The following is a 27,613-nucleotide window of genomic DNA, read 5'->3' as shown; positions in this document are numbered from 1 at the left end:
GCAAAGAAGAAGCTTCTTGCTGGCATTAATAGAGCTCATGAGCATTATTATTATATTCAATTCAATAAGAAACTTTTAGATCAACTCTATGTTATGGTTACACCTAAGAGTTTCTGCAATTCAACTTAGGAAGTTTAACTGATTGATGGAATTTACATTGGCCACGAGCCTGAGCTATTGGCAGATAAAATTTGCAGAACCTGAAGAGCAGGCCTACCAGGAAGACAGATTATCCTGACATCTGTTAATTTGATGTACTTTCTATTTTCCGAAATTAAAATTATAACAAAATCAAATTCTCCATAACTTATAATATATAAACTAAAACTAAAAAAAAGAAAAGAAAAAGCAACCAACTCTTTTTCATTTTTCAGTAATTTAGAGTAATCCACGTCCTACCGAGCATCTTAAGAAGTTTTAAGAAAAAAGTATTAAAATATATTTTGTGGTTAGGCACTTTTATATTTAGAGGATTGTGGTTTATTTGGTAATAAAAAAGTATTTTATGATTTAATTTTACTATATTTTTAATACTTACAAATTAATATCTTTAGATTTTTATGATCTAATATTAGTATAATATCAATTTCAATAATAAAATTATTTTATAGGTGATTTACCATCAAATCAACTAAGAAGATATTTTTAAAAATATTATAATTTTATTTTAAAAAATATTAATTCCTAATAAAATTAAATATATATATTAATTTTATAATATTAATTTGACGTAGTTAGTTATATGCTAAATCACTTAATAAGTGATTTTATTGTTGGCAATGAGTATTATACTAATATTAAATTATAAAAATTTAAATATATTAACTTATAAAGTAATAAAATTGTAAGAAAACTAAGTCACATTGTACTTATTTGTCAGCGAAAAAAGTACCAAATTATAGGGTATTTTTTTCTATACTTTTTCCAAGTTTTAATACAGCTCAAACTGATGTTTCCAGTTTATATTTTTCTCCTTTTAAATGGAATTGGCAATGAACTATAATAATAAGAAAACCAAGTTGCGCTGATAGAATGGATGCCAAAAGAGAAAGGATAGGATAAGTGTGAATTGCTACCAACAAATCAATTTAATTTGACTAATTATTTAGGTTGATATAAATTAAGTCGATGAGTTTGCTTATATCTTATAATTTCTTTTATATTTTTGTCTTATAAAGTGCTGTAATTTTTTTGTAATTATTGAATGAGAGATAATTACCATAGATATTTTTCTTTTAATTTTATTTTTAAACTTGCAAATGCCGTGGCTCACAAACTTGCTTGTTATGCTTTTTCGGTGTAATCAGGAAGAGCTTGTTTGGCTTGCGTAGGTGTCTCCTACTCTTAGGGATTTTGTAAATCAGGACATAAACAGATTCTGATTAATGAAGTCTCAGTTTTTCAACACTTCGTAATTAAGACAGGGTACACTTGATAGCGATGAATAAATCTAGCTTAGCACAAAGATAATTATAAGTCTATGATCCTTTTACAGGATTTTTTTTCCAGGACATTATTGATATTTAGGGATTTGTATCTCTCCCATATTGCTAAGTTATTAATTTTGAGGAGTATTCCTCCTACATTGCTAAATTAACAATCTTGAGATATCTTCCAAGCCTATATAATAAAGGTCTCACTTTGCTATTCATTCATTCAAAAAATAAGAGAAAAATATTAGAGAGTTAAGCAATTATTTTTCTTCTATTATAAAGAGAGAATTTTAATATTTTCTCCTTTATAAATAGAGAGATTGTAACTCCTATTATTTTTTTATAGTGAAATTCTTCTATCCTTACCCGTGGTTTTTACCCTAATTTGTTTAGGGGTTTTTCATGTAAATTTGTGTGTTCTATTGGTGTATTTTATTTTTCATTTATCTTTATTTTCTCAAATTATTAGTTGTGATTTTGTTATATCAGGTTCATATTTTTCTACAATTGGTATCAGAGCCTAGTTGACAAGAAATTCCTTAAAATTCTGTGGTTGCAGCTCAGTCTGATCTTTCACATCAAAAAGGATTTTGAGGTTTTCTTTGGTGCAAAAAAGCTTATGTGGAGTAGTAAGAACACTTACAATTTAGGGAAGGTTCTATCTAAGTAGATTGGTATTTAAGAGGTCCGCTTATGACCCTCCAGTCTTTCCTGGGAACTTACCTTGTGAGTTGTGTTCATTACTGCGGTTCATTTTACAAGCTAAAAGGCACCGTTTGTGATAGAAGCAATGGCGGCAAAATATGAGATTGAAAAGTTCAATGGGAGTAATTTCTCACTGTGGAAATTAAAGATAAAGGCTGTATTGAGAAAAGACAATTGTCTTGCGGCTATCGTTGAACGGTATCACAACACTCACAGGATGATAATAAGTGGAACGAGATGGATGGGAATGCTATTGCAAACCTTCATCTGGCACTTGCAGATGGGATCTTGTCCAGTATAGAAGAAAAGAAAACGGCAAAGGAGATTTGGGACCACCTCACTAGAATGTACGAAGCCAAGTCATTACATAACAAAATTTTCCTTAAGATGAAACTTTACACCTTAAGAATGTCCGAATCTACTTCAGTGACAGAGCACCTTAATGTCTTGAATACTCTATTTTCTCAACTCACATCTTTGGGCTATAAAATAGAGTCACAAGAACGAGCAGAACTTCTACTCCAAAGTCTACCTAATTCGTATGATCAACTCATTATCAGTTTGACAAATAATGTTGTTACCGAAATTCTAGTCTTTGATGATATAGCAGCCGCTATTCTTGAAGAAGAAAAATCGGCGAAGGAACAAGGAAGACAAGCAGGCAGGTTCACAACAGGTGGAAGCCTTGATGGTGATGAGAGGGAGATCAACAGTACGTGGTCCAAATGGGAGTCACAATCATGGTAGATCAAAATCAAAAAGTAAGAAGAATTATAAATGCAACCATTGTGGTAAGAAAAGTCACCTGAAGAATTCCAATCCTCAAGGGAATATGGCATGCACTTCGGATGATGGAAATGTATTGTGCTGTGAAGCAGCAATATCAACTGAGAGCAGGAAGAGATTTGTTGATGTATGGCTTCTTGACTCAGAAGCAACTTATCACATGACCTCTCGAAGAGAATGGTTCCATCATTATGAACCTATCTTAGGAGGATCTGTGTATAGTTATGAAGATAATGCCTTAAAGATCATAGGCATTGGAACCATCAGGTTGAAGATGCACGACGGTACAGTCCGTACTATTCAAGGAGTGCGACATGTGGAAGGTCTGAAGAAGAATTTATTATCTCTGGGACAGCTGGATGCTCTTAATTGCATCATCAAAGTTTAGAAAAGAATCATGAAGATTAGCCGAGGAGCGCTTGTAATTATGAAAGGAGAAAAAATTCCTCCTAATTTGTATATGTTTTTGGTAGAGACTGTGCATGAAGCAGAAGCATCTGTTGCTTCAAGTAGTTCGATCGAGAGATTTGTAATGGTGTGGCATCAGAAGCTTGGACATATGTATGAACAAGGTATGAAGGTTCTTGCTGAGAAAAATCTACTTCCTGGTCTACAAAAGTGTCATTACCCTTTTATGAGCATTACATAATAAGCAAGCAGCATCGACTACAGTTCAATACATCCAATTCTAGAAGCAAGGATGTTCTAGAATTAGTTCACTCTGATGTATGGCAAGCACCAGTTTCATCACTAGGAGGAGCTAAGTACTTTGTGTCCTTCATCGATGATTACTCCAGGAGATGTTGGGTGTATCCTATCAAGAGAAGGAGCAAGGGAGATGTATTTACAGTTTTCAAAACTTACAAAGCGCGAGTTGAACTTGATTCAGGCAATAAGATCAAGTGTTTGAGGACAGATAATGGAGGAGAATATACAGGTAATAAATTTGATAGCTTTTGTAAGCAAGAAGGCAGCAAGAGGCAGTTTACTACGGCATACATTCCTCAACAAAATGGAGTGGCAGAGCAGATGAACAAAACTCTGTTAGAAAGAACTAGAGCAATGTTGGGAGCTGCAGGCCTGAATAAGGCATTCTGGGCTGAGGCAGTTAACACCATATGTTATGTGATTAACCGGTCTCCATCTACAGTAATTGAACAAAAGACACTGATGGAGATGTGGACTGGGAAGTCAGTTGATTATTTAAACCTCCATATATTTCGAAGTCCTGTGTATGTGATGTATAATACCCAAGAAACTACAAAACTGGATCCAAAATCCAGGAAGTGTTTATTCTTGGGATATGCTGATGGTGTGAAGGGGTATCGCCTGTGGGATCCCACTGCCCACAAGGTTATAATCAGCAGGGATGTAATCTTCTTAGAAGATAAATTGAAGGGAGAAGATGATAGCACTTCAAAAGAAAATTCAGAGACTACAACTATACAGGTGGTAAGAAAGTCTACAGAAAAAGATTCTTCTGAAGCAGCACCAGAGCACGAAGAGGAAGAACCAGTCGAGTTTGAAGAGCCAGCCGAGTCTGAAGAGTCAGAACTTAGAAAGGGAAAACGTACAAAATTTACACTAACCTAGCAGAAACATTATGATATATGCAGCAATGTCGCATACTGTCTTCTAACTAAGGAAGGGGAGCCATCAACTCTCCAAGAAGCAATGAGTAGTTCAGATGCATCTCAGTGGATGGCAGCAATGCAAGAAGAGATGGAAGCTCTGCATAAGAATAAGACTTGGGAGCTTGTGTCACTACCACAAGGAAGAAAGGCCATTGGCAACAAATGGGTCTTTAAGATCAAAAGAAATAGTGATGATCAAGTGGAGCGGTTTCGTGCAAGAATGGTGGTGAAAGGATATGCTCATATGGAGGGGATTGACTTCAACAAAATATTTTCCCCTGTGGTTCGGTTAACAACTATTCAAGTAGTCTTGGCGATGTGTGCTACATTTGACTTACATCTAGAGCAGCTAGATATGAAAACAGCTTTTCTTCATGGAGATCTTGAGGAAGAAATTTATATGCTCCAGCCATAAGGTTTTGAAGAAAAAGGAAAGCGAAATACAGACGCCGAGGTGTTGGTATAAGAGATTTGGTTCCTTCATCATGAGCCTTGGATACAACAGACTTAATACAGACCCTTGTGCATATTTCAAGAGGTTTGGTAAACATGATTTTATTATCTTACTGTTGTATGTAGATGACATGTTGGTAGCAGGCCCCAACAAAGATCATATTGAAGAACTAAAGGCACAATTGGCTAGGGAATTTAAAATGAAGGACTTGGGACCAACAAATAAGATTTTAGGGATGCAAATTTACTGAGACAGAAACAATAGGAAGATTTGGCTTTCTCAGAAAGATTATTTGAAGAAGGTCTTGCGACGCTTCAATATGCAAGATTGTAAGTCAACTTCTACTCCACTTCCTGTTAGTTTCAAATTATCCTCCAATACGAGTCCTAGCAGTGAAGAAGGAAGGATGGAAATGTCTCGAGTACTGTATGCATCAGTAGTGGGGAGTTTAATATTCGCAATGAATTGTATATGACCAGACATTGCACATGCAGTGGGAGTAGTAAGTCGATACATGGCGAATCCTAGCAGAGAGCATTGGAATACTGTAAAGAGGATCTTAAGATATGTTAGGGGGACCTCAGATATTGCATTATGTTATGGAGTGTCACGACCCCACCCGTGGGCCCTTGACCGGCACTAGGGAATAGGTAGGCGTAAGGCCACCGAAACCCGTAGTAAGCCTGACACTCACTGACTTAAACAAATCTCATCTCAAATTAATATTATTAAAGCCACAATTTATCTTAATAGTTACACTTTACAAAATTACTTCGGTCTACTAAAAAAACTAGGCGAGACCCGAAGCTCAGAAAAATTTACCACTGATACATTTACTATTACTACTGCGGAGAATCTAAGATTTACCAATTTACGTACCAAATCAAATACATCACCCGATGATGAAGGAGTCGGGTTATCAATAAGAGTCATGGAGAACTAATAAATACGAACTGAAAAAAAAATGGAGATCCTAGAGTGAGTTAAAATCAAATAATCTAGAGACTATTGCTTCTTCTAAAAAAAAACATAGATTATTCAAATCAGTATATCAAACCATACTATAATCATACCCTACTATTTCCATCACATAAAATATTAATCATTCGAATCAAAATGTCAACCATGCACGTAAATACAATCCATATTATAATCATACCATAATAAATTAATAAATAAATAAATATAAATATATTTTTACTTTTACGGGACGAGTGACTCGGTAGAACCCTAAACCCCAAAATCTAGTAGCCATTTGGCTCTCTTAATCCAATAAGATCAAGGCCATGAGAGCAATGCTCGACCGGGGACCTTACCTCTAGTCCGGTCACTTAAGTATCCAAATAAGAAATCTAGTAGCCATTCGGCTCTCTTAATCCAATAAGATCGGGCGCCCCGAGAGCAATGCTCGACCGGGGACCTTACCTCCGGTCACTTAAGTATCCAAATAAGCCGGCCCCCGAGAGCAATGCTCGACCAGGGACCTTACCTCCGTAATTTACACAATCAGCCCAGAGCCATGCTCGACCAGTGGCAAACCCATAAAAAATCCTGATTACATGTCCATGATCATTAATGGCAAGACGCTGTCCCGATGTAACCCATCGAGCGGCATGTTCTACGAAAGCCACATCCCCAAATCGAAATCATCACATATAATAAATATCATTGTATAATGAAATCATTCAACCATATCAAAATAACAATTAATAATTAAGAGTAAGACATCGTGCAACTCATGTGGAAAATCGATAATATATGGTATTATCATAACATTACTATAATAATACTTATATTACTTTTAATAATGAATAATTCAGTTGAAATTATTTACGCTATGATACTAATAACCATATTAAGCATGAACTTTCAAAATAGCATATTAAAATCAAACTTAGCAATAGCGAATGATTAAATGACTTTAACTCACGAATTGGGCGACCTCCTAGCTCGCTCCGGTGCCTCGGTTGGAGCGAGCCGAATGCATGATCATCTAATCACGGAAAACAATTTATCAAAATGCTGAGACAATCGATCATTAATCCTAGGTCTAGACTCTTAGGACTGACTGTCTAAGAATCTCGACTCAGGAGAATTCTACCGAAAATCCGGCAGAACCTCCCCTACAACACGAACATTACCCCCCATAAAAACGGGTCCAGGACCTGCCAGAAAAACACTCCAAATATCCAACAATTTAAACAACGGGAGTCGGGTCCCCAAACTTCACTATTTCCCGACTCCGCCACACAGCACAAAATACGAGGCAAGCAAACTGACAGACAATTATTTATGACTCACAAATATCATCAAATACTCAATATAACCCAATAAACACAAATTTAAAATCAAAGGATTTCCAAGATCAACGGCCAGAGAAAATTACCGAGACGCTCAATCGACTCGCCTCCGGCCGCCGGAGTCCGATCGACGATCTGGACACACCATCGGACTCACAACGACGCTACCGATGACGATCCCCGCCCGATTTTCGAGCCGACACCCGATCATCCGGAGAATTTGCGGACGATCACGGCCGACGGTAAACGAAGCCCGATCGCCACGAAACCAAAGGCCATCGCTGAAGCCGAGAAGAGTCGGGATACGCCCTCCGATCGTCCATCCTCCCACGGATCTCGTCGGAAAAACCCAAAAACGGCCGCCACCATTTTCTCTCTCCACCGGATCTTCCGCCTCCGCCACCACAGCGCCGGCCGCTAAAAGAAAGCTCGCCGAGAGAGCCGATCGCCACCCGACTTCGGCCGCCAACAATGCCGTAAACGGTCGAAAACACGCCTGAAGCCGCCGCCAGGCTTCCACCGCCTGCCAGCTTGTTGCCATTGCGCCACAAGCCTCTCGGCCACGCCGCCACCGACGCCTGCAGCCTCTCTCTTCCGCTACTCTCTCTCTCTCTCCTCCTTTCTTCTTCCCCGATTTTCTTTCCTTTCAATATCGACATTAGGGCCCCGAACTTTTCCTTATTGCAATTTGGTCCCTTAACTTTCTTAATTACTTACAATTGCATCCTGCAGAATTCCAATTTAACCCCCAAACTTTCCTTTAGCCTTTCAATTAAGCCCTTAACTAATTAATTTGGGCCAAATCCGAATTATTGAAAATACACAATTACAAAAATACCCCTGACCGACATATTTATTTACAAAAATACCAAGCTCACAAATTTCCATTAAAACCCCATAAAAATAACATTATACTTTCAATCCTTATTCCAAAATAAATTTCCAATTTAGTCCTAACACACAATTAAATTAAATAATCAATTTCCAACTTAAAATTTAATACTACTAATCAATTATAATACCAATTTTTCCAAAATTCTTTTATAAACATCCTTTACAATTCTACCATAATTTTCCAATATATAATTTTACTTATATAAATATACATTTGGAAAAAAATTTGAATAACCAAAATATAATCATTTCTCAAATAGTTTACTTAATTACTCCTTAAAAATCAAACTAATTGGATATGGAAAATAACTCATTTATTTATCTAACATGAACATTCAAAATTTGTATTTAAATCATTACAATTAAACCGAATAAAAATAAAGCTAAAATTAACTTAAATAAAAACTCATTATTAAATATATAAAAAATTTCGGGTGTTACATGGAGGATCAGACTTTATTATCAGAGGATATATTGACTCAGATTATGCAGGTGATCTTGATAAAAGCAAATCTACTACAGGGTATGTGTTCACACTTACTGGCGGAGCTGTTAGCTGGGTATCAAAACTGCAGTCAGTTGTGGCGACATCAATAACAAAAGCAAAATATGTAGTAGCTACACAAGCTAGTAAGGAAGCAGTATGGTTGAAAATGATGATGGAGGAACTGGGGCACGAACAAGAGCATATTCCTATGTTCTGTGACAGTTAGAGTGCCTTGCATCTCGCAAGGAATCCGGCTTTTCATTCAAAGTCAAAGCACATATGAGTCCAATATCACTTCGTTCGTGAAAAAAGTGGAAGAGGGCACTGTGGATATGCAGAAAATTCATACTAAAGACAACTTAGCATATTTTTTGACGAAGGCAGTTAACACTGATAAATTTATTTGGTGTCAATCCTCAAGTGGCCTGATAAAAGCATAAGCAACATGGAAAGGCAAGGAAGAAAGAACGGTATAAAGATCTGACTGATCCTCAATCAAATCTTCAAGTGGGAGATTGTTGATATTTAGGGATTTGTATCTCTCCTACATTGCTAAGTTATTAATTTTGAGGAGTATTTCTCCCACATTGCTAAGTTAACAATCTTAAGGTACCTTCCAAGCCTATATAATAGAGGCCTCACTTTGTTATTCATTCATTCCAAAAATAAGAGAAAAATATTATAGAGTTAAGCAATTATTTTTTTCATATTATAAAGAGAGAATTTTAATGTTTTCTCCTTTATAAATAGAGAGATTGTAACTCCTATTATTTTCTTATAGTGAAATTCTTCTATCATTGCCCGTGGTTTTTACCCTAATTTGTTTAGGGATTTTCCACGTAAATCTGTGTGTTCTATTGGTGTATTTTATTTTTCCTTTATCTTTATTTTCTCAAATTATTAGTTGTGATTTTGCTCTATCAGATTCATATTTTTCTACAGACATTACTATGAAATAAAACATATTAATTTGAACATAAGAATAAGTGTTGGAAATTATTGTGCCATATGCTTAGAGATACATAGTTCAATGTGCATATAAAAACCCAAGTGCATATATGAAAGCAAGGTTGATAAACTTGCTTTCTTTCTCTTCACAAGATTTTTTTTTTATGATTTTTATATTATTTATTTAAATTGTGATGAGTTCAAGAATTTAAATAGAAAAAAAAACTACTAAAAAATAATAATTGTATTACTATTAAAGAAGTGTATTAACTATTCTAGAAAGATATATATTAATTAGTATTAAAAGTATTATAATTTTATATTTAACCATTTAATTACTTTAAATTATTTTTCTCACCCTATCATCATAAGAATTATTTCAAAATTTTTAATCTATTTCTTGAAATTATAAATTTAATCTAATTTTTATAAAAAATCTCTATGATTTTTCTCTAATTTATTTAATTATTTCGAAGTTTTTTCCTTACTCTCTTTCATAAGAATTATACTAAGATTTTTAATATATTTTTTAATTTAATTTTTATATTTTTTTGTTTGATTTAAATAAAAACTCTAATTTCATATTTAAATATTAAAAATTTGTATATATATGTAAATAACTTATGATTAATAAATCACTACATCCATATTAATATCTAATTCACATAAATATTATGGCTAAATACATAAATGGATCTTTGAACTTGTTCCGTTTTTGCAAGTGGTCCTCCGAACTCAATTTTGATTCAATTGGACTTTTCAACTTTACGGGTCGTTATTTTTAACCTCTCCACTAACGGTTGTAATAAAAAATTAATATTTTCACTAACAACGTTACTTATAATTGGCAAAATATATATATTTAAACTATTGAACTTGTCTTATTTTCGTAATTGGTCCTCTAAACTCAACTTTGATTCAATTGCATATATGAACTTCACGAGTTGTTATATTTAAATCCTTCACATACAAAAATTAAGCGCTTTGGATTAACCTATTGTGAAAAGTGTGTTCCATTAATTCTAATATATTGTTTATTGTACATTAAAATTAATTTATTAATTTACTAAATAGAATAAAAAATATATATTTTTCAAAGGACTATAATAAACCATTATAATTGTTCAACTTTTCTGTTATCAAGTTCTTCTTTTTATTTTCACAGGCTAATACCCATACCAGTAACCATAGCAATGAAATATTTAACAGATATTAAAAAACGACAAATTTTGTTAGAGAACTAAAACTCATTGTTTTACTTTTTTATTTTATTTATTTATTTTATATTTTAATTATATTATTATTTTATTCGAACTTAAATATTTTTTAGATGGCATAAAATACATGCCCTTAATGTCTATAATTGAAAGATTTAAAACTAAAACAAATTTAGAAAGCCATTTATGTATTTAGCCGTTTTTTATATTTTAAATATATTATTATTTTATTCAAACTTTTACATTTTTAGATAGCGTAAAATATACGTGCATAGAGTTTGTGATTGAAGGATAATCCATAAAATTGAGAAATCTAATTGAATTAAAATTAAAATCGTGCGACCAATTGTAAAAATGAGACAAGTTCAGGAACCCATTTATGTATCTAGCTATATTTTATTCGTATAAAATAACTTCTGCTCAAAGAACGGGCACTAAACTATTTTATTACTGTAATCAATTTATTAATGGCTATATTTTATTTATATATTCTACTTTTATCTTCAAATATAATTAAAGTACAAGTAAGTAAGAAAGTTTAAGAAAATTATTTCTAAAATATATTATAAAATTTATAATTTTCAAATAATAAGATCTATAATTTATAAAATAATTTATATCGTATACTTATTTCAATTAAAAATTTAATACTTTTTATGTATTAAAAAATTTAATTTCATATTTTTGTATAAATTTATATTTGTATTCAAATAATTTATTTTTAATAACACCGTAAGCGTTCATATTAAAATTAATTAATATTAATATTTTATTTATGGAAAATGATTTGTACAATATTGCATTAGCTATCTTATATAATTGTGGAGTGTTCCCTAATATTTATAGGAGTTGCCATGGAGGTTAATCCTCTCATAAATCATGGATAGTGGTCCTAGAAAGATCGACAGTCAGAAACTCGTCATGCTTTCTTGTTATATAAATATACAATAAAGTAGGTGATTTACATATGTTAGTTGAGTTTCTAAACTAATAATATTTTTAGTCTTTCTATTATAAATTCTTTTATATTTTTACAATTTAAATTCTTCAATACTTAAAAACTCTCTTTATAATATAAATAACGAGACACATCTGAAATTTACCATTTAATCATGACTAATAATATATAAAAAAGAAAAAGGAAAATACTAGTAATAAATTATAATAAATTAGTCGTTTATTCGTAGATTACACGACTATTATTATTATTTTAATTATAAAATTAATTTAATAAATACAATTTAATAAATTTTTTGATATTTAGTATTTGATGTATAAAATCTTAAAAAATAATAGCAAACTAACTATTTCTAAATATCATTATTTTTAAAATTTTATTAATGCAATAATATAAAGATTATTTATTAATTAATTTAAATATTATATAAATTAATATATCAATACAATTATTTTTTTTTTAAATCAAGAATTTATTAAATAATTAAAAAAACAATTTATTATTGAATATAATATTAAAAATATAATTTAAGATATTATCTTCTAGAACTGGAATTATTATCTAATTATAAAACTAGTTTATTAGTTAATATAATATTAAAATAAAATTGATATATGTTATTTTTTATGATAGAATTAGTATCATTATCTGATTATGAAACTATTTATTAGTTAAATTAAAATATAATTAATATGTTATTCTTTAAAATTAGAGTTAATATTTAATTAGAAATGTAACTTATAAATCAATAAATTAATAGAATAAATTATAAATTTACACATAAGCTTGAATCCTGTGTATCAAAAGTAAATATATATATATCAAAATTAAAATTTTATATGTCAAAAATTAAGTATACATATCAAAAAAAATTTAAATCTCAGAAATTAATATATACTAGTCGTGTATCGATGCATCGCACAGACGTTATTATTAATTCAATTATAAAATTAAGTTAATAAATATGATTTAATAATTTGTTATTATTGATATTAATCTATAATATTTTAAAATATTATAGCAAACTAATTATATTTAAATATTCTTTTTAATTTTTTTAAAAAGTTAGATTTTTATTAGTATAATAATATAAGAATTATTTCAAAAATATTTATTAATTAACTTTAATATTACATAAATTAATACTATCAATATAATTAATATTACTAATTTTTTAAAATTAGAAACTTATTATATAATTAAAAAATTAATTTATTATTAAATAACATATTAAAATATTATTATTTAGAATTAAAATTATTATATAATTAAAAAATTAATGTATTAATTAATATATTATTAAAATATAATTAATATGTTATTTTATGATATTAGTATTATTATCTGATTATGAAATTATTTATTAACTAATATAATATTAATATAATTAATATTTTATTTCTTAGAATTATATTCAGCATTAAATTAAAAATATAACAAATTAATTGATAAATTAATAGAAAAAACGATAAAACTATACATAAGCTTGAATCTTATGTGTTAAAAGATAATATTCGTGTCAAAACAAAAAAATTTATATATCAAAAATTATTATATAAATATAGATAAAACAAGAAGCGATAGTTATGTTTTACTTCCATAAAGGAATTTATAGGAAAATAAGAAGAATACAGAGAGAAAAGAAAAGGAAACGAAAATTAGCAGAAATAGTCGGAGCAGCAAATGCTAATATTTGCAAAGACACATAATTCACCACCAAAAAATGTTCGTTTTCTTCGCTTAAAACAACAACGTTGCCTCCTACCCATCAAAACCTTCTCTCTCATTTTTCTTAATCTATTGGTACTTTACATATCTCAATTTGATCTGTCGGCAGTTAATATTTCAATTTTGGCAATTTTTTAAATTTAATTATGGCCTAATTTGTAAATTAAATAAATAATATTACAAAAATAGCTGTAAAAATAACTAACAACTAACAAAACTACCATAACTTCCATATCTACATATTCATTCTCTCTCTATCCCTTTCTTTCTTTCTTCCCTCTCTCTCTTAATAATAAAATGCCCAGCTTCTCTCCCTACCCGCTCCCGCCGGCCATGATCACCATCTAACCAAAGAAAAAAAAAAAAACTATTTTCTTTTTTCTTTCTTTGTTTATTTGTGTGCTATTAGCTCCTAAATGGCCCACCAAAACCCAACAAAGGACACCTTCTCTGGTCCACTCCTTTCAGGTCCCGCTGCCTGTGACCCATCGGAGACAGACCTCACATGGCCTTTCGGTGACATACACGGACTAGACCGCGACGACATTAGAGAGACAGCTTATGAGGTTTTCTTTACAGCTTGTAGATCATCTCCAGGCTTTGGTGGTGGCAGAAACAATATTACGTTTTATTCAAACCACCACCACCACCATCATGGTGGTGGTGGTGATGCTAATAATGGAGGAGGAGGAGGACCCATGTCACCATCAGGGTCTTCTAGCGGCGGGAGGGTAGGTGCTGGTGGTGGAGGAGGAGCAGGAGGAGGAGGAGGAGCTGTAGTTGTGTTGACACCAACAAGCAGGATAAAACGTGCGCTAGGGTTAAAGATGATAAGGAGGTCGCCGTCACGGAGGATGTCAAGTGGCGGAGGAGGTGGCGCAGGGTCAGGGCCGGGGTCTCCTAATGCGCCGCCGCATAACCATAATGGTGGTGGGTATAGCCCTGGTACTGGGTTCAATACCGTTCCGGCTTCCAGACCAAGAAGGCCTTTGACTTCTGCGGAGATTATGAAATTGCAAATGCGAGTCACTGAGCAGAGTGATAATAGATTGAGAAAGACGCTTATGAGGACTCTTGTTGGCCAAGTACGTAATGCTGCATTTTTTTTATATTTTCTATGATGATTATAATATACTATATCATACGATTATTTATTGATATCTTGCATGTAATGATTTTAAGTTCTGTTGATAATCTGGAAAGGTTGAATTTTTTTCCTTCTGTTGTAAAAAAAATGCTAGTGATTTCTTGATTTGAATATGAGTTATCATTATCATGCCTGCTATGAGATTTGGACTTGCTTGAGAAGAAAAAGTACAAACATTAATATTGTAAACTACTTTGAAATGAATTTTTAATATTGCAAACTTTTGTTCTTGAAAAGATCTATCTATCATTGACGTCTTCTCAATCTTCCACAGATGGGAAGAAGAGCAGAGACAATAATCCTCCCACTAGAGCTGCTCCGCCACCTTAAACCATCAGAATTCAATGATATGCATGAGTATCATCTCTGGCAAAGGCGTCAGCTAAAAATCCTAGAAACCGGCCTTCTCCTCCACCCAGCAGTTCCACTAGAAAAATCAAACTCCTTTGCTATGCGCCTTCGCGAAATCATTCGCGCCAGCGACACAAAATCCATTGACACTAGCAAAAACTCTGATACCATGAGAACCTTATGCAACAGTGTTGTTTCCTTGTCTTGGCGTAGCCCTAATGGTGCACCTACAGATGTTTGTCATTGGGCTGATGGGTTCCCCCTCAACCTTCATATATATACTTGCCTCCTTCAAGCAATATTTGATTTCAGGGATGAGACATTAGTCCTTGATGAGGTTGATGAGCTTGTAGAATTAATAAAGAAGACATGGTCTACATTAGGAATCAATAGACCTATACACAATCTTTGCTTCACTTGGGTGCTTTTCCAACAATATGTAGTAACTTCACAAACTGAGCCTGATCTTCTTTACGCTGCACACGCAATGTTGTCAACGGAGGTGGCTAATGATGCAAAAAAGCCTGACAGAGAGGCTACTTATGTTAAGCTTTTGGCTTCTATGTTAGCTTCGATGCAAGGGTGGGCCGAGAGGAGATTACTTCATTACCATGACTATTTCCAGAGGGGAAATGTTTTCTTGATCGAGAATCTTTTGCCTTTGGCTTTGTCAGCATCAAAGATTTTGGGTGAGGATGTTACCATTACGGAAGGAGCAGGGAAACAACCCACAAGAATAGTTGATTCATCTGGAGATCGTGTCGATCACTATATTCGAGCTTCTATAAAGAATGCATTTGCAAAGGTTGGTGCCTTTATTGTATAAAGGATTAGTAAAGGTTGAATATTGGATGCAGCATTCTGTTTTCTCTAATCTATATAGTTTATTCGCGGTTACAGATAATAGAAACAGGAAGCTATAAAAGTACAAGTGTGGAAGTGAAAGATGAGGCGAGCGAGGCTCTTCTGCAATTAGCTAAAGAAACTGAGGATTTGGCCTCGAGAGAGAGGGAAAGCTTTAGTCCCATACTGAAGAAATGGCAATCAATTGCAGCTAGCGTTGCGGCTGTAACACTACACCATTGCTATGGGGCAGTCTTCAAGCAGTATCTTGCCGGAATGTCCACGCTTAATTATGAGTCAGTTGAAGTATTGCAGAGGGCAGGAAAGCTTGAAAAGTTCTTGGTTCAAATGGTAGTTGAAGATTCTGCGGATTGTGAGGACGGAGGTAAATCCATCGTGCGAGAGATGGTTCCATTTGAAGTTGATTCAGTCATAATGAGGGTCATGAAACAATGGATTGAGGATAAGATGAAAAAAGGGAGAGAATGTTTTATCCGAGCAAGAGATTCAGAAGTAAGTTCTTTTATTGAAGCATTTAGTAGAATCTATGTAACTAAGTTTATAAATTATATGAATAAGACTGTATTTCATTTTATGCTAAAAGTACCAGAGAATGAATGGTGCAATCTATGTTACAGACATGGAATCCGAAGTCTAAAAACGAGCCGTATGCGCAGTCAGTTGTGGAGTTGATGAAAATAGCCAAGGAAACTCTGGACGAATTCTTTGAAATTCCTGTTGGAATTACTGATGATCTTGTTTGTGATCTCGCCGAAGGTTTAGAGCATCTCTTCCAAGAATACATCAAATTTGTAGAAGCTTGTGGTAAGAATTGGTATACTTACCCTTGCTACTATCCTGAATGATTTTCTATTATGACTCGTTTGCTTAATTAGAACTTTTCCTAAAGCTCGGTGTTCTGATTTCAATGTCTTTCCAGGATCAAAACAGAGCTATGTCCCCACACTACCTCCCCTAACAAGATGCAACCGCGATTCGAAGTTCTACAAGCTGTGGAAGAAGGCTACTCCGTGCAGTGTTGGCACAGAAGAGATGTACCAACATGGAGGAGCAACAGAAGCTCACCATCCTAGACCATCAACAAGCCGCGGAACGCAACGCCTTTATATCCGACTCAATACTTTGCATTATCTTCTTTCTCACCTCCATTCTCTAGACAAGACCCTTGCCCTTGCTCCAAGAACTGTTGCTTCAGCCCGTACTCGTCATGCCAGCCATCGCAGGCACCGCTCTAATGCCTCTTCTTACTTCGAACAAACCCATGCGGCTATCCAATCTGCTTGTCAACATGTGTCAGAAGTTGCTGCATACCGTTTAATCTTCCTTGATTCAAATTCTGTATTTTATGAAACTCTCTATCTCGGTGATGTAGCAAATGCTAGGATCAGGCCTGCATTGAGAACTCTCAAGCAGAATCTTACTCTTTTGACAGCAATTCTCACTGACCGAGCTCAAGCTTTGGCTCTGAGAGAAGTAATGAGAGCCACATTTAAGGCTTTCCTCATGGTTTTGCTTGCTGGAGGGTGCTCTAGGGTGTTTTATCGATCTGATCACCCAATGATTGAGGAGGATTTTGAGAATCTAAAGCGTGTGTTTTGTGTGTGTGGTGAAGGATTGATAAATGAAGAGTTAGTAGAGAGGGAAGCTGACATAGTTGAGGGGGTAATAGCATTAATGGGTGAATGTACGGAGCAACTAATGGAAGATTTCAGCATTGTGACTTGTGAAACAAGTGGTATAGGAGTAATGGGTTCCGGCCAAAAACTACCCATGCCGCCAACAACTGGAAGATGGAATAGAGCAGATCCAAACACAATCTTGAGAGTGCTGTGTTACAGAAATGATAAAGCAGCAAATCACTTCTTGAAGAAATCATTCCAATTGGCAAAGAGGAAATAAAAGAAGAAGATAAGATGAACTTCTTTTTTGACATCTTGTACATTACAGCCAAGGTGATTATAAATATTATGGTTCATTCTGATGTTAGTTCTTCCGGCAATGTAACAGAACAAACATTAAAAACAAATGGAAATGTGAGAGGGATTACTGTATACAGGATTCAGTTAAAAGTTAAATGCTATATCAAAGATCTAATAGCGGGGGGTCGACAGAGTATTGACATGTACTTGTTTTCGGCATTAATTCTTTGTAGGAATAGGAACTGTTAATGAATCTGTGTGGTGGGGAACATTTTCGTTAGGGAAAAAGGAGCATGTGCAGATATTCTTTCATTTTATTCATTTAATTTTCACTTTTTTTGTTGTCATTTGCTGATTTAATATTTTTATATTACTTTTAAGGCCATGAAATTGAGAAAAAAGGAACAGTAGTTTTAAGATGTAAAGCATAGTTGTCTTGTTGGTGCGGTTACTATATTTCTGTTGAGTCAATTAGTTAAGAAAATGAATTGCAAACTGAAAAATAAGTACAGTGAAAATCATACCGAAGTACTAACCGATCTCATTTCTGATATCCAGAAAGACAGAATAATACGGAGCTTATCCATGATTCTTCACAACCTGCACCTCAGCTTAGCAGTAAAGTTTTAGGAGTGGCGCAGAATCTAAATCGAATCAGTATTAAGACGAACATTTTGCAAGTTTTCAAATATTCTTTTTCTTTTTTTTCCTTTTCATTGCAACATGTAGAATACACATAATTTCCTTTTTCTATTCATTTTTCTTTTGTCAAGGGTCACTGCAGAAAATGCAGCATACAATTAAGTATCAAGTTACCATAACCTCCAAGCAAATTTTTCACTCCTTTGCAGACTTCCAAGCTGGTCGACCAAGGAGTTTGCGGTTTGCAGCAAAATGATCACCCTGTAATCTTCAACTTTGACTCTGACTTCTGTATAGGCTAGCTTTTTCTTCTCCATAATCTATACTCTTAATTCAGTATTGTATTAGACACTTCCTGATTTGGTGCTTGCAATCTCATCCCCTTCAATTGTTCAGCTAGTACTTCCATTGAGTCTGAAGCTTCAGCTTTATACACATAAAACTTGATCACAACTAAGAAGAAAAGGAAGTTAAAGAAGTTCAATATTGCGAAGAACGCATAATAATAGTCAAGATGAGAAGCATTCAAGTTGTTCAATATCCATCCCTGGTGACCATTTTTGCTTGTGAGACGAGAAACTGTCGACAGAAGGAAACTGCTAAGAAAGTTTCCGATTCCAAGACTAGTAGTTGAATAAGAAGTGCCAAGACTCTTCATGCTTTCAGGTGCTTGATCATAGAAGAATTCGAGCTTGGCCACCTCTAGAAATGCATCAGCCATTCCCATAAGGACAAATTGTGGAAGTAAGATGAATATTGTTAAAGGCACTTGTCCTCCATTTTCAACTAATCCATGTTCTTTTGCCACACTAAGTCTGTACCTTTCTATAAGGGATGCAATAATCATGATTATGATATGGAAAACAATGCCTATTCCCATCCTCTGAAGAAGAGTAACCCCTCTAGGATTATTCGTCAATTTTCGCGTTATCCTGACAAAGAATCTATCGTACAGAACGACAGAGATAAGCATTGCTATGGTCACAAATCCTGATAAACTTGCTGGAGGGATTTTAAAGCTGCCAATATTTCTATCAAGGGTAGTGCCTTGCTTGACAAAAAGGGTACTGATCTGAGCAATCATTGTGCTGGGAACAAAAGTGGCAATTAAGACTGGTATCATTCTTAGCATTTGTTTAGTCTCCTCCACTTGAGTTACTGAGCAAAGCATCCATGGATCAGTTGAACCTGTTCTCACTGCTGCTTTATTGAGAAACCTGCATATAATTTAAGTGCATAAGATACCATTAAAAAAAAGAAAAGAAATATTGAGACTTGGAGAGCCATCTGACATGATATGTAAGTTTTCTAGTACTTATATATGTAGGACTATAGATGCACACCTCAAGCCAGGTGTGGAGTCAATCCTAAACTTCCCATTTCTTGCGTATTCTTCCAAGTCAAGCTCATAGAGTTCTTTAGGATCATTAGGAATTGGCATCTTTATTTTTCTTATGGCAGCTACAATGGCCATTGCCATCCTTGTAAAAGGGCTGCCAGCGGGTATCTTGTGTCTATAGTAAGGTGTACCAGCCAGGAAAATAGAAATAGATATGAGAAGGCCAAGAGTTGGAAGCCCATAGCCTAATGCCCACCCAACGTTATCTTGAATATAAACAAGTACTGTATTAGCAAAGAGTGTCCCAAAGAAAATGCTAAACATCCACCAGTTGAAAAATGATAGCTTATGATCCTTCTCTTTAGGGTCGAAATCATCGAACTGATCGGCGCCGATCGTTGAGATGTTCGGCTTGGTTCCTCCGGTGCCTATGGCTAGTGTGTAAAGGGCACCGAAAAATACTGCTAATTGTAACGGTGAGGCCTTTCGGCAATCGTCAACATTGGCTTCCTTACATGGGGGTGGTCTTAGTGCTGGAAGTGATACTGATAGTGTTAGCACAGACATCCCCTGCAATCAGATTAAAGATATTAATAGTGAATTAGTGCTGATAATAGTAATTAGTAGTCGCCTCAAACTTCAATTAAAGAAAAAAGGGATTACTGATTAAACAATATTTGAAATCTCACTTAATAGTTTAAATTGTTGAATGGTGTACTTTTTCTTTTTTCAAAAGTTTTAGAATTCCATCCTCAGTCACTCTCATATTTACTAGTTAAGTATCTCATAAAAAGATAAAACGAGCATTCATTTTATCTATGCTTCAAAGTCAGTTGGTATTCTGAGGTGGGATTAATGTATTATAAATATGGTACTAGAGTCCAGTATAATTTTAATAAAAAGCTTGACTTAATAACTTAAACAAATATTTTATAATACAAGATCTGTTCAAACTTCAAGTCCCATGAACTGTTTTAAAACGGAGTTATCCACATAGACATTTGATGACCAAATATCAGTTTTCCTGATAATATATATATGCAAGTGGGTGCATCTGTATGCTAGAGTAACATGCAAAAACTTGACTTAGAGAGTTGAAAGCTACAAAAACGAAACGGAAAAATCTGTCGACAATATATGAAAGCCTAAGCTTATCAAGTGAAGACAAAATTAAAATTAATTGAGTTGAAGTTGTGGTGTAAAAAATAAGCGCAGCTGTGGTCCTACTTGCCAAGTTGTCATACTATTCAAATCATCAAAATGACCAAACGACACGTTCACACCACCTAACAAGACATTTTTTTATAGTTATTCTGCCGTATAAAAAACACCAAATCCTGAGAAGTCAAAGCATTCACCCAAAAGAAGTTTACTAATTTCAATTAAAAATCGTCCCTTCAATCCATTTTATTCACCAAAAGAAAATGAAAAACAATAACACATGCAGCAAAACATAACGCTTGAAATAACAGAGAGAGTAATAAAGTAACGTACAGAGAGATAGATGATGCATGAGATGACAAAGGTCCAGTAGCGGCCAAGATGAGCATCGGCAACATACGCACCCAAAATAGGAGTCATCCATATGGTACCCACCCAGTTCGTGACATTGTTTGCTGATTTCACAGTCCCTTCATGGAGCTTTTTCGTCAAGTACAGAACCAGATTACTTGATATTCCATAATATGCCATCCTTTCAAATACCTCGTACACTGCATCCCCACACAACACCATCTTCCCTTAGTTATTTACCACATTTTAATATTAATAATTTCAGGGTCCAAGATTCCCTCCCCCAGCTGACGTTTTTTTATTTTAATATATATTGCCAGTGTTACCAGAAGAAGATTCAATTTCTGAAATTTATAGCTAAGTGTATGAAAAGAAGATAGGGAGTGTAACTGACAAGTAAATTAATTTGATGACAAGGATAAAAGGTCTAATACTGTAGCCTGTCCATTATAATCATTTAAGCTAATTTTATTTTTTATTTTTTTTAACAGAAGGTAGGAATTCATTGATAGGGACTATTCTTTTTTAAGCTAATAATTGACTATACTGTTAAAGATTATATTTTCACATTGAAAGGATTAATTTGTTTGCATGCAAAAGTCCAACTTCTGCCCAAGATATGATTTTAGTGTATCATCTTTTGGCATACTATTCAAACATTATGGGACTAGAATAATTGAATGTGAGTTGGCCTTGATTTGATTCTAGTATCATCTTTTGATATAATAATATATATAAACATCATGTACTAGATTAGTTGAATGCGCTTTCATTTCCTTATATATATATATATATAATTTATATTTAAAAAAAAGAAAAGAAATATATATAGATTTGGTGAAGGAGTTGCTCTTTGAGTTTAAAGCACAATCAATATATAGAACAAAAAGGCAGGTGTATATTTGAGAAATGTATTAATTTCACATTGGGTACGTACAAAAATTGCACATGCTCTTTTTTTAACAATAAAACTTGTGCTAGGGAGAGGATGAGGTTGGTCTAAACCGAACATTTATTATCCTTTTATTCTCAACAACACAGCAGAAATTGTTGAAAGAAACAGTGAAACTAAATCAATGAAATGAAATAAATTAGCTATTTCAAATTGGTGATTCCACCTCTTTAATTAACCCTTTTTCTGGAAAATCAACAGCATTTTTGAGTTGTTCATTAACAGAAATCCCTGTTAGGCTTTCTGTAAAAATTTATCTACATATAACCCAATTGAATGAGTTGATAAATGAGAGTTCATGCCTTCTTTAAACTTTGTCCTACAATGATAAAAGTGACCCTCGTTTCACAGACTTTCCTTGCCCTTATACTTCCAAGTTTCAAGGAACTTAAGAGATAAGATTTGGTTGACCAACTTTAGAACAAAGAAAAAAAGAAAAGGTACATGCCCTAGATAGAGAAAAAAGGAAGGACAGAGAAGGAGAAGATCTAGAAAGAAGGAATATAGAGAGTGAGAGAGAGATCATTACCAACAATGAAAGAGCAAGCTTTCCATCCACCTCTCTTGGATCTAAGAACAGGGTTTCCTTTGAGATCCACAGTTCCATCTTGTGTGTAATTATTATCAGCACCTCCTTCTTCTACCATTGCCATTTGAACTGAACTTTAGAATATACCCAACCTTTTCCTCTTTGTTTTCAGTTTTCTTTTTAGCTTTCTTTTGCTCTAACTAGCTATATGGCACTGCATATGTGTGCTAAATTTGTGTATGCATACAGCTCTTTTATAGAGCTCAAATAAACTTAGCCATTATAATATTATTCGTGTAATAATTCCCTTTCGCTTATTGTGGCCAATCATCAGCTTCCTCTTACCACCAAACTTTCATTTTCGGTTCAAACGACAGATATGACCTCATATTTTTTTTTTTTTCTCTTTTAAGAAAATTACCAAATGGCGGTATAAAGTCATGATGTCTATTTTGTTAATATAGGAATGCCATAAGTTCAAACCTAACAAACCTAACTAGCTAATAAATTTTAATTTATGGTTTTTTTTATTATACGAAGTAGTGTAAAAATTATGTTTTCAATGAATTTTTTAATTTATTATTTTTTTAACATGATTTAAAGTTCATTTAAAAGTATATTATTTTATTTTATTTTTTTACTTATTTCTTTCTCTTTTTATTTTATTAATAAAAAGTAATTAAAAAGTAAAATATTTTATATTATTGAAAAATATGCAGAAATATTAAAATAAAAAATTAATTATTTAATAGAAAGACATATAGAGAATATTAAATTACTTCTTGAATAAATTCTTGCCTGCGAAAGAATTACTTGACATCTTTTATAAAAGATATATATTTTGAGACAAATTTTAAAATGTATCTAGGTATATGTCAAATAATCTACTTAAAAAAATTACTAGTTAATTTTTTACTTATTATCTAAATTAACGGATTCTAATATTTTCAAATATATAATAATTTATAATAATAAAGACAGACTACATTAAATTTTAAAATTGAGCTAAATAAGAAATGAGTAATGCTGCACAATTTTTACTCACTTGATGTGGCAATATATTATTGTATTAAAACTATAATTTAATATTAAAATATTAAGAAACAGTTTAATAAAAATAATATATGACACATTAAGTTGGTAAGAATTGAAAGATATTTAGTATTTTTCTTAAAATGATTAATGTCATTAATTATGTAGACTTACATAATTAGTTACGTTTGTGACGGTAACAATTATAGAAACAAAAATACAAAAAAATGAAAAGTTTCACCAAATTAAATATGGAAATTAAAGGAATAAATATAATGAATTTCGTACAAATAATTACAAAAAAAAAATAATAATAATAATAAGGCAAGTTCTTTTTCTTCCTTCTAAATTTGTGTTGGTTATATCTTATCTCTTCAAGAAAAACATTGAAAATGGAAACAAACAAAATGAATTTCTTACATATCAGATAATTAAGGAAACCAACGCAATCTAAACTGGAATTCGTACTTAAAAAGGTATGAGAAATACTGAAAAAGGACAATTTTCCTCCTTCCTTCTATCTGTATAATTGTTTTTTTTTTATATATTTTTTTTTCTATCTATATGGTTTATAGAAGGACAGTAATTTAAACATAACCATAAGAGATAAGATGGTAGTTATAGAATTAATCATAAACATAAACGAGGAAAAAGAAAAGAAGGAGTAATCTTATCATTTGTGACATACATTAATCAATAATGATAATTAAGGAATATAAAATGAAGAGCTTGGACATTCAGATCTATAAATATAGACAAGTCTTATGAAATCTATTTTCCTAAGTCAATAATATAAAGAAAATGGATAAGATAGACAAATCGTTAATTTTTCAATTTGGAGAAGAACCCAATCCGTATTATGGAAACTTCGACTCACCAAAAAAGCCCTGGAATGAAATGGTTTTGCAATTGCAATTCAAGTAACTTCTAAGTATTAATCTTTCAGAAAAAATTGAATGATTATACAGCAAGCTTAATGGGGGTTGTGGAAATTATGATTCTCTGTTTGTGCATTTATGTTAGCCTCCAGAATTTAACACATCTTTAACTCACTTTGACTCTTTTGCTCCTTTAAGCTCTTTTAGTCAATTACAATAATAATTATCCTTTTCTTTTTCTCCTAAGATAATTAGAAAGAATTTGTTTCTTATAATCATAAAGTCTGCGACAACAATAATACACTTTTAAATAGTCATAATTATTTTTATATTTATTAGTCTTTAATTCTTATCTAATTTAGGGGATTTACAAAAATCATTAAGCCATATTGAAAATTTAGATAAGGTTTCTTGTTTGAACTATGGAATCCTCCACCACCAGAGTTTGACTCCCTTGTTCTCCGTCTCTATCTGTTTGTCACGTTTTTCTTTGATTGAAAATATCACAGCTTTTATATATATAAAAAAAAAAATTGAATAAATAAATCCATGTGTGGTATTCTAAATGATAATACATAAGAGTACTTCAAAATGAGTAGTTCTTTTATAAGAGAAAAATGGGCTAAAACCTTCATTAGGTCTCTATAATTTTGTCCATTATCGATTAATTTGGTTTTAAAGAGTCCTTATTCTTTAATTCTTGGTTTTACTTGGCTCTTAATTGACGAAGCACATGTTTATATATTATGGCTAACAAAGCGGTTAAATAATTTCCATCCAAGCGGTTTAAATTTAATTCATTTTATAAACCTTTCATGAAAATTAGGGAATAATTAAAATTTTATCAATTTTTGTTAAATTCTTTTGCAATTTAGATGAGAATGGTATCCATGAAAATGACTGGGATCATTTTTTAATTATGTAGTAGCTTAATTGAAAAAATTCATTGAATGGAAAAAGTTTTGACATCATTTTCATAACTCTGTCCAGTAGTGTATGCTTGTTAGTGTCTCATACAAACCATATCCTTGTTAAAATTCAAAACCATTGAATGGATGAGAAGTACATTTATCATCTTTTTTAGTTTCATAGTTTATGAATAATGAAGTTGGTAGGGCAAAAATTTGACAAAAACAAATGTCAAGAGTTCACACACATGATATATATATTGAACTTTAATACCCACCAGATGATGACATTTTTGTATTTATTAGACAATGTTGATAAAGATTAATGATAGATTTTTTTATTTTCCTGAGATTCATAATTTATATTGTCCAAAGAGAAATTAAAAGAGATATATAAATAAAAGTTTGTTTCTAAGCCATCCGCATTAAGGATCTGTTTAGTTCAGTCTTAGGAGTGGCAATAAAAAAAGAGAGAATAAGAATAGTTATATTTTATATATTATTTGATCGAGTATAGAATGAAAATTAAATTTATTTATTATTGACATAATCATAATACTTAATTATAATTAAAAATAATATATAATTTATAATTATTATATATAATAAATATATAAAAGTAGTGTTTACATGAAAAATAAGTTATTATTTCATTTAGTTAACTATTTATAATTGATTCAATTTGATTTTTTTTTTTTTGGAGATAAATTTTTTATTTTTAAGAGAAATGAGAGAATAGATGATTTCTATTAGTAGAGTATCTCATTTCGATTTGAGAGTAATTTGTAACGAACCAAATACTAATATTTCAAGTCTCATTTCCATTTTTATTTTCACTCTATTTTTTCGCAAATCAAATGACCTTTAAATGAATACTATAAAAAATTTAATTTTTAAGATATTATTTCTATGAAAAGTTAAATAGAGAATCAAAAATTTAATTAAAATCAAATATAATTATATATACATAAATGCATTTTTTTGTAAAAGAAATAAAGAGTATGATGATACTTCTCTAAATTGATTTTGTAATAATTAATATTATTAGAGTATTTAATAAATTTGTTGAATCTATTTTATTGAGAACGTATGCTTTAATTATAATTGATAATCTCTCTCATTAAATATTAAGAATAATAATAATTAAATACTTTTCTATATATTGCAGCATCAAACATATAATTGGTAGTACAATAATACCAAGAATGGAATGAGGAAATGCAAAGACCATTTTCTTTTTTCTCATCTTTTACAGGGCCCTGAAGTTAAGGCCCAACCAAACATGCAAAGTTTTTGCTTTCAATTTCTTTTTAAAAGGATGATTAACTTTGATTTTCACCTAATAAAGAACTTTGAAATTTTGATTCTTTTTAATTTTCATTTAAATGTGAAGTTTCACACACTGAATATAATTTAATGGTTAACTTTAGTTCCAATGAGTATTTTAATTATATGTAAGCATTGGATTGCTTTAATTTAAAACTAATTTTAAATTACAAATATGCTATTTTGTTTAATTGTTAAATAAAATAATTTATTATTTACCTTTTAATAATTAAAATAAACTTATATATAAAACTCATATATTATAAAAATATAATTATTAAACTAAAAAACATGTTTAAATATAGGAAATGATACTTGTTATTTTGGAAGAATAAAGATACTAACTGTACTGATACATTAATTAACATCTTAAAACAACTGACATTATAAACTTAATAAAAACAATAAGGATAACTATTTTAGTATACATAATTAGATTGATTTAATATTATAATTAATAATTAATGAGTATATAATTAACTCTAAAAGTTAATTTTAAGTTAATAATAATTTTAATTCTAAAAATAAATAATTATATATGTAATATTATATTAACTAATAATTATTTTTTAATTATATAATAATTTTTAGTTAAAAATAATAATTTATCTATTTATATTAATTTAATATTAATGTAATAAGTAGAAAATTAAAATAAAATTTTACAGCA

At 31.8% G+C, this 27,613-nt stretch overlaps 2 protein-coding genes across 2 annotated transcripts; one reads left to right on the top strand and one right to left on the bottom strand.

Moving 5' to 3' along the window:
• Positions 1-13,751: 13,751 nt before the first annotated feature.
• Positions 13,752-18,160, top strand: LOC8263736 (protein unc-13 homolog). The gene is made up of 5 exons (XM_002528765.4): positions 13,752-14,629; positions 14,966-15,847; positions 15,943-16,398; positions 16,524-16,710; positions 16,826-18,160. Exons 1-5 carry the CDS (start codon positions 13,961-13,963, stop codon positions 17,803-17,805), a joined length of 3,174 nt encoding a protein of 1,057 aa, XP_002528811.1. The 5' UTR covers positions 13,752-13,960; the 3' UTR covers positions 17,806-18,160.
• Positions 18,161-18,497: 337 nt separating this feature from the next.
• On the bottom strand, positions 18,498-23,081 carry LOC8263738 (protein NRT1/ PTR FAMILY 5.2). The gene is made up of 4 exons (XM_048379293.1): positions 22,800-23,081; positions 21,301-21,518; positions 19,811-20,376; positions 18,498-19,684 (listed from the first exon to the last, which is right to left on the bottom strand). The coding sequence occupies exons 1-4, from the start codon at positions 22,921-22,923 to the stop codon at positions 18,796-18,798; spliced, it is 1,797 nt and encodes a 598-aa protein (XP_048235250.1). The 5' UTR covers positions 22,924-23,081; the 3' UTR covers positions 18,498-18,795.
• Positions 23,082-27,613: the final 4,532 nt, after the last annotated feature.

Source organism: Ricinus communis, chromosome 9 (assembly GCF_019578655.1).
Source record: "Ricinus communis isolate WT05 ecotype wild-type chromosome 9, ASM1957865v1, whole genome shotgun sequence".
In the NCBI taxonomy this organism is placed as follows: domain Eukaryota; kingdom Viridiplantae; phylum Streptophyta; class Magnoliopsida; order Malpighiales; family Euphorbiaceae; genus Ricinus; species Ricinus communis.
This window is presented reverse-complemented; position numbering and strand designations above follow the sequence as displayed.